Source organism: Glycine soja, chromosome 19 (assembly GCF_004193775.1).
Source record: "Glycine soja cultivar W05 chromosome 19, ASM419377v2, whole genome shotgun sequence".
Lineage (NCBI taxonomy): Eukaryota > Viridiplantae > Streptophyta > Magnoliopsida > Fabales > Fabaceae > Glycine > Glycine soja.
This window is the reverse complement of record NC_041020.1, coordinates 40867156-40876313: the sequence shown is the minus strand read 5'-3', so window position 1 is coordinate 40876313 and position 9158 is coordinate 40867156. Positions and strand designations below refer to the sequence as shown.

The 9158-nt window shown below is 33.2% G+C and overlaps 1 protein-coding gene across 1 annotated transcript; it reads left to right on the top strand.

Annotated features, from left to right (window-relative positions):
• Positions 1 to 281: 281 nt before the first annotated feature.
• Positions 282 to 3739, top strand: LOC114400572 (protein trichome birefringence-like). Its single transcript, XM_028363079.1, has 5 exons — positions 282 to 1598; positions 1796 to 1988; positions 2089 to 2282; positions 2446 to 2604; positions 2893 to 3739. Exons 1-5 carry the CDS (start codon positions 652 to 654, stop codon positions 3245 to 3247), a joined length of 1848 nt encoding a protein of 615 aa, XP_028218880.1. The 5' UTR covers positions 282 to 651; the 3' UTR covers positions 3248 to 3739.
• Positions 3740 to 9158: the final 5419 nt, after the last annotated feature.

Below are 9158 nucleotides of genomic sequence, written 5' to 3'. Positions count from 1 at the left end.
ATGAGTATTTAAATTCATCAGTTGATTTTTATAAATTCATGCGTTATATTTACTTTTATAATATTAAGTTTAAAAGTTTTCGTGTATAAAAAAATAAAATAAAAAGTTTTTGACATATTTATATTCCTTCTAACATAAAAATAATTTAGACAATTTATTTTCAGTTATACTCTTTAATAATAGGTATAAATATTGTACCTTTGCAAAACTGTGAATGTAATCTAACTTTTATTCTGATAATAACCCATCTTGTAATATCTAAAAAAGTTTCTCATAATCCATCATCTGTCTTGATAAAGAAAGTCGTCGGCAAACAAAGCTGATGCTTCCTCCCTGTCTCTCCTTTATTTCCTCCATTTACTCTCTCTCTCTATACACTTTACACTTAAGTCTAGCTCTGGTATTCTAAACTCACTTTCTGGACTTTAGTTATCTTGGTGATTGGCCCAACATCACTCACCCACCCCACTCATTTTTTGGTTTCACTCTTTACTTTTACTCTCACAAACTCCTTCCTTCTCATGTTCATGTCTCAACACCCCTGAAGAAGGTCACAAGTGTATTCCATTGTGTTTGTGTGCAACCACTTCACTTTAATAGTACTTTGTTCTTGCACGAAATAGGGACACGAATCACAACCCTTGAACCTCCATGGCTGATGCCACCAAGTATGTTCCCATCGGTGGTGGCAATGTGGCCACGGACCTCAAGAGCCTCTCTTTCATTCTCAAAACCAAAAAAACAGTGGCTGCTGCATACGCTTTCATACTCGCCTTCGTCGCTTTCACTGTTTTCTTAGCCTTTTCTCCTTCCCCAAACGCTTCCTCCCCCTGGTTCACCAACATATTCTCCCCCGCATCCACCACCGATGGTTCCTACAAGCCTCAAATTCCCAACATTTTCTCTCTCCTTTTCCCAAACTCCTCTGATCCCCTGCACAATAACACTAACTCTTCTAGATCTCCTTATCCAAACACAACCACTGAATCTCAAACACTCAAAGAAACCTCTTTGGAAAACAGAACACAAACAACCTTAGTGAATTCAACCCAAGATGCAGTTCCTGTTCCAACCACAAACCAGACCACGGATTCTCACGCGCCAAGTTTGGAGGTGAAGTTTCCACCACCCCTTGCTAGTAAGGAACCACCAGGTGTTGTAAAAAACCAGACTTTTAACTCTGGTGAAGCTAAACCTATGAGCACAAATCAAACTACAAATGCTACTGCAACTGCAACCAATGTTTCAGTGAGTTTCCCTGTCCAGAATGTTCCAAATCAGAACACGAGTTCTAATTCTTCGGTGAAGGTGGATTCGGTAAAGGGTGTTGTTGTGTCGAATGATAATTACACGGCTTCTCTGGCGAGGAAACAGAGCAATGGGAAGAAGGATCACGCTAAGGGGAGCGATGAATCGATGGAGTCTCTGATGAAGTGTGATTTTTTTGATGGAGAGTGGGTTAAGGATGATGCCTATCCACTCTATAAGCCAGATTCTTGCTCTTTGATTGATGAACAGTTCAATTGTATTAGGAATGGAAGGCCTGATAAGGATTATCAGAAGTATAAGTGGAAGCCAAAGGATTGCACCCTTCCAAGGTATGCAAATCTGTTTTAATTTGTTGGTTAGTTTTAGATGGTAAAGCTTTTAATTTGATGGGTGTTTGTCCAAAATTGACAACATTTGTTTATTTCGTTTTGGTAATGTGAACTTGCTGTTTTGTATTATACTTGAATTGATTCATTTGCTATTTTTCTTTTGGGGGTCCCAAAATTTGATTGAATTGGTGATATAGGTTGGATGCGCATCGAATGCTGCAATTGTTGAGAGGGAAACGACTGGTTTTCGTTGGCGATTCGCTCAATAGGAACATGTGGGAGTCATTGATTTGCATACTGAGAAATGCTGTGAAAAATAAACACAATGTTTTTGAAGCAAATGGAAGAGTCCATTTTAGAGGCGAAGCCGCATATTCATTTATTTTCAAAGTGAGTGTTGAACTCTCGTGCGTTCTAGTTTTCCTTATTTCTGTTTTGATTTGTTATTCTTTGCCTCACAGAGCTGGTTTGGTATCAATGTCCCCTGTAGGATTATCACTTCTCGGTGGAGCTTTTTGTGTCTCCATTCTTGGTTCAAGAAGGGGAAATGACTGATAAGAACGGGACAAAGAAGGAAACACTTCGTCTCGATTTGGTTGGTAAATCTTCATCTCAATACAAAGATGCAGATATTCTCGTCTTCAACACTGGCCACTGGTGGACTCATGATAAAACTTCTAAAGGGTAATTACAATCAACTTCCCTTTGGAGTGATTGCAATTGACACTGTTAACTGTTTCGTTATTTACCTGTATACTTATACATAATTGTTTTGTAAGTTCCAAGATTAGAGGAACCCTACCCTTGTTATGAACATGAACTTTAAATTGCGCATGACAATTTTCAGGCAGGACTATTACCAAGAAGGTAGCCATGTGTATGCTGAATTAAACGTTCTTGAGGCATTCAGAAGAGCTTTAACGACTTGGAGCAAGTGGGTTGATGCCAACATAAATCCGTCCAAGACCATGGTCTTCTTCAGAGGCTATTCTGCTTCCCATTTCAGGTGAAGTACAAAGAATTGATTTAATTTAGATGTACTCATACACTATCATTTAATCATAGATTATCATATATGGAAAAGTTGTTGACTTTTATGGTAATTACAATGACATCAGATGAAAATTAAACTCTTAATACAATTGCATCGGTAATTTTTATACTTGTTTTGGTCTCACATCACATTACTCTTTACTTCAATTTCATTACTTGCAAATTGAAAACACATTTCTTGAGGACCCATTAGAAGTCTTACTGATCACTAAATTTTTTTTGTGTTTCTATGATACTGCAGTGGTGGACAATGGAATTCAGGTGGACAATGTGATAGTGAAACTGATCCAATTGACAATGAGAAGTATCTAACCGAGTATCCAGATAAAATGAAGGTTTTGGAGAAGGTGCTAAAGAATATGAAAACCCATGTGACCTACCAAAACATCACTAGAATGACAGATTTCCGGAAGGATGGTCACCCCTCAATATACAGGAAGCAAAATCTATCACCGGAGGAAAGAAAATCACCTTTGAGATTCCAAGACTGCAGCCATTGGTGCCTTCCGGGTGTTCCTGATTTATGGAATGAAGTTCTCTATGCTGAACTTCTATTGAGAGAGTATCAGAATCAGCATGAGCAGAAGCATAGGTAAACACATAAACTACCAAACTTCTGCCTCACTTATGGTCTATGAGTTAAGCTCAAACAGAACCAGATGCTGTGTGTTCCATTTTTGTTCCCACGCATGTCCAGGATAGTGAAAGAAAGAAACCATACAGAAAGTGCCTTCTGTATTTATTTAAAGGTTCATAAAATTAAGTGAACCAATATATACTGAATTAAAAGATGTGAGTACCTTGATACTGTGCAATAAATTTGTTCATATGGAAGACATAAATTGGTGAGGATAGGAGAGAATACGAGGGTGGTGTTATTTGTTATTGTAAATCATCCCTTACCTTGCATCTTCATTTTCTTTCTAGCCTGAAAGGCTGATTCTTGTTGTAAATCTATAGTCAATTAGATTTTTATTTATTATAATCAAATTATTGGGATGAACTGTTCCAGCACCCTTTTGTTAATTTATCAGATTGTCAGTTTTCTTGTTAATTTATGCGATTGCACAGTGAACTTTTTCTTCCTAGTCACATGAAGCCTGACTATTGCAAGCTGTGTACATTATTATTCATTGATCTTAGTTATTCCTTTTCTTTTTATTATTTCTCTGTTAGTGTACTTGTCCAAGTGACTTGGTTTTTACCATTTTAAACACTTTCTCGTCTTCGACTTGGTTTTTATTATCCGAGTTTTTTTTTTAATTGGAGCTGCACATGGATTTGTGGTAATCCGATTTTTATTTATTTTGTGAATTGGAGGGCCCAAAGACCTGGGATGGTGGCCATGTGAGGGGAAATCAATTTCAATTTCATTGAAAAATCAAGTTTTTTTTTACGTGGTTTTAAGGGAGTCACCATGATTTTTAAGGTATTGAAACACTCAATTAACTCGATAATCAATTTATGTTATTTTAGGCACAAGATTAATCAAACCTTGGATACCCAACAACCGTTTTTTAAAAAAAAAACTTTTTCGGTTTCATATTCAGAAAGAACAAAAAAATTATTTAAAAGAGTATGGGTTAGCCCCTAACATTTTTCTTTTCATAAGTAAAAAAGAATCTGATTAAATCTCGATGTGTATTTTCACTTTCAAGAAATCAATTTGCCTAGTATGTAACCATGATTGGAGTAAAATTGTGAATGTTGTGCTTACCTAATGTGCATCACATATGTTCCGGAAGCGTGTTTATCGTGAAGTGAAAGTCAAGTGTAATGCCTACAAAAACAAAACTCAACATGCATGTAGAAAAAAAAAATCAAATCACTAACGTTTATTACTAAGATGACTTCTATACTAAACTAGATATTAAAAATGTGGTTGGTATTTATGTTTTAATTTTAAACATTTATAATATGACCCAACAGTAAATGTTTATTTTGTTCGTACTTGAATGTTTTGTCTTGAGACATGTCTTGATTTTGAGGTAAACTTTCAGTATTCAATTTACCTAAATTTTTTATTTAAAAAAATAATACTTACTTTAAAACGTTGCAATGATCATTGAATGATGTTCCTGGCAAACCAGAGAAAAAAAAAGAGTTGTGACTTTGTATTGAAAAGTCAAGCGCAAAGTGACAGCTAACATATGAACTTGTAGCCATTTAAACTGAGGGTTGTTATTGGCCCACTGAAATTGCTTTTGGTCTCTATGGAGGGATTGAAAACATTTTTTATATTGAGAATTTTGTATTCATGGAATTATGATTCCGCCCAAAGTCGCACTCATCTTATTACAACCCAATCATAATTTCATTATACTTTTGTAATAGACTCAGGCATAACAATAAAATCATAATTTTATTGTTATTTTTTTAGCACCCTTAACATAGAAATCGAGATTTCATTATTTTAATTTTTTTATATTTGAAATTGAGATTCCATTGTTATTTTTTTACACCCCATAGTACTACTTTTTAAAAATTTAAGTAAAAAAAATACATTTTGTATTTTTTATTGAATGAACACCGCAATATTGCATTTATTGATTAAACACTGTATTTTCTTTCTAATACACGTACCAACCATAATAAACACATATGTAGTCTAAAATGTTTATATTGTCGAACCAAAGCCATCACATTCTCCTCTACCCTGAAAACCTCTACCTCTAAAGCCACCTATGTTTAAGCTACCTCTACCCTAGTAACCACCTCTCTAGTTTTCACCACTTACTCCATCGGAATTTTCATTTGAACTGTCATTTACACCATCATTGCTTGAGGCATTTGTTGTTTTCCAATTACTATTGCTTCTCCAAGTGGTGTTTTGATTAGCATCATCAGATCCAAAATTCCAATTACTTTTCTTACCCCATTTAGAATCCAAACAATAGTAATTGAAACTCTAACAAATCCTCTTTATTTCCAGGATCCCCGGATCTCCAGATAGAATTATTGTTTTCATTCCCAACACTCCAAGAGGATTTGTTTGAGTTCCAATTGCTATTGTTTGGATCAAAAGCTTGGTTACCATTGTTCCCAGAGTTCCAATTGCTTTTCTTGCCCTAATATTTACCATATTGCTAAAAACATAGAAAATGTATATGTTGTTCTATATTGCGATGGTGATATGATTTTGCCATCTGAAAGGGTATGGTTTAAATATACTAATGGTTTTAAAGTGGTTAGAATGAGTGAGAATATGTTATTTGATGTTTTAAGGAAAACAATTACAATTGTCATTGAAGGCAGCAAAAATTTGCTTGACCCTTTTCACCACCTCTTTGACAAAGAGTGATGGTCATCTTTTTGATAGGTAGATGGAAGGAAGATGTCTCCTAGTGTCACCTCACAAAAAAGGCATTTACTAAGCCCTTGTTTGCAACAGGATATTGCACCGTAACAAGGGCTACTAACCCCGATCGGTCCCTATACCTCTGGACTTGCGGATAAGTAAGGTACGGTAGCACCTGAGCACCGTGGCTCACAAGCTTCACCTTTGGTCTCTCTTAACGCATCTAGATGTGACCAACACAATGGTTCCTATGTGGTTGAAGAATGAACAAATCAATTATACCTCCTCCAATGATCCTACCAGCAAGTGGCCCTGGCTATGGCTCTGGCTATGCTTGCTGCTACTACTGTTAACATTCGTCACCATGGCACTGACACCTCGATATTGTGCGATGTCTCTCTACAACATCTTCCCCTTGTTGTGATAGGCCTTCATGGGAGAGGTAGTGTCCAACAACATATGATGTTTGTTTTGTGCCAACCATATGAAAAAAATAAGTCATTATAATAAACAATTATATTTAATTAAGACAATGAAATAAAATAAAAATATTACATTTGTCTAAAAGTAATAAAAAATCACAATTTTATTGTGTGTTTCACCAAATTCACAATGAAATCCTAATTTTGTTGTATCTTTAAAAACAACATAACAAAATCACGATTTCGTTCTGCACTTTGATAAAAATACAATAGAATCACGATTTCGTTTTGCACTCCCGTTTGTTGTTTACCATAGTCACAACGGAATCACGATTTCATTGAGATTTTCCAAACAATAAAGGTAACAAAATTGTGGTTAATACACAACCAAATCATGTTTTCATTATCTATTTTTTCTAGAAAAAATATAATAGTATAGTGATTCCATTGTAGTTACGTTTATAAAAAAATTACGATTCTATTAAAGGAAAATTTACAAAAATAAAAAAGAATACCTCAAAGGAGTTGGGGAAGGAGAGGGAGGAGGGTTGGGTGCGGTTAAGAGGTGAAGGAAGACGACCGGAAAGAAAAGGAAGAGAGAAGAGATTTGAAGGAGAAGAATTGGGGAAGAGAGAAGAGGATGAGTGCAGACGGGATGGAGTAGAGGGAATAGAGGAAGGGATAAAGAATTTGAGATAGGGGGCAGAGGGATCATTTCCCCTTCAGGTAGGGGCCAAACAATTTTAATGGGTCAATAATAATCCCCTTTAAATTGAGGACCTAGGTTTTGTGGAGCCCAATTTCCCTAAATTGAGAAACTTCCAATATCGAGGATGAAATGTTTTATTTTTATTTTTTACAGGAAAAAGCTCGATATAATTTCATTAATTAATAATAAAAGAATGGATACATGATGGAATGAAATTATAAATGTGTGGATTAGCGTTAAATCTAGACATCATGTTGGTTCATGAACAATTTGATTAACTTACCAACGAGCAAATTTTACGGAATTTTTTTGAAACCGAGAGACGTCTTCTTTGCATTTCTTGAGAATGGTGCCAACTTTATTATTGGAGAACTTGTTCTTATTGATAGCATCCACAGTACTTTGACAATCGATTCAAAGATGACATGAGTAAATTTCATACTGATAACCTACTTCATTGCAGCAACGAGGGAAAGGGCTTCAGTTGTTGTTTTATTTTTCGAAAAAGATGGGTTGTTTAAGTTATTTAAAGTTCTTCTAAAAAATAGTTATTTAAAATTGAGAACATGTTGGTTCAAAGAGTTGCTCTGTATTTTCATCAAAAAAAAAAAAAAAAGTTGCTCTATATTATGCCCGAATATCTGAATTCTGAAAAACTTAACGGATAAAATAGTTGAAAGTTGAAAAATAAATAAAAAGTAAATACTTAATTAGAACGTGAAAACTGAAATTTAAAAATTAATAAATTAATCAATTAAATTAAATAAGTATTTAATGAATTAGATTTTAAACTAATTAACAAATACAAAATAATATAAAATATAAAAATTATGATAAGATAGGAAAGAAAAAAAAACAAGTTAAAAACTTATATGATCAAACAATATTTAAACAATGTTTTTGGAAACATTCTCAAAACATTATAACCTATCAATAGAAGTTTTTTTATCAAATGACATTCATTTAGTAAAAAAAATTAAAATTTTCAAATAAAGTAAAAATATTTTACAAATCTTGCCAAATACACTCATTATATTTTGTTGGAAGAATCCTAAGTTTAAATTTTAGTCGTTAGCGGTTTTTAGGGATAAGCTATTAGTTCTGTTAGTTTTAAAATTTTTAATCTTGTTAAATCAATCTATTTGTTCATAAGAAATTAATGAAGCAAACAAGTTGTTCAGAAATAAATTCTTTTCTCTTGTTTTACATTTATTTACAATGAACTCCTTTTTTTTCTTCACCGTGGCTGACAAAATTCCTTACGAAAACACACCTCTTCCTTCTAATTAATTACCACTTTTAACGGTTATTTCCAAATTTAATCTTTAGATTTAGCATCGATCAGTGACCACCATGTAAGACTTGGCATTTTTTGTTTGCCTTTGTGGTATATTTTTTTGTTGACAAAAAAGTAAATAGTTACTATAGATTTTTTTTTTTTATGCATATTAGCAGTTAGGAATATGATTTTAATTTTCATGCGTAAATTTTTTAATAATAATAATTAATCAGAAATTATTTAAGGTGTAATATTTAAAGTAATTAATTATAAAAATAAACAAAGATTATCATACATTACAATATATAATTAGATGACAAAGTAAAAAAAAATTACATTATCATTGCATACTAATTAAATATTATAGTTTAAATGGATAATTTAGTTTTCATAAAAATAATTTAATAAAGTTATACCAATAGAAATTCGCCTACGCATTAATATGATGTGGTAAAACAAAATGTAGTTTTATTGTAAAGAGAGATAAGAAGTTTGTATAAATGTGACAAAATAAAAAAGTTATACCAATAGAAATCCACCTTAAATAATAATAAATCCATACAATAGTTATTTATAAAGTTTGTACATTTTGTTATACAAATTAAAAAGAGACAAGAAGAGAGAAAGAAAAGATAAGTGGGAAGAAAGAGATTGATAGAAAAAATATAAAAACAATATTTTAACTCTCATAATTGGTAACTCCTCATTGATGTGAACAAAAAAATATCATTGTTCCGATGATATGGAGAGGAGGAGAAGCTAAGCAACAAAAGAAAGAATGAAGATAATTAAGTCAAAA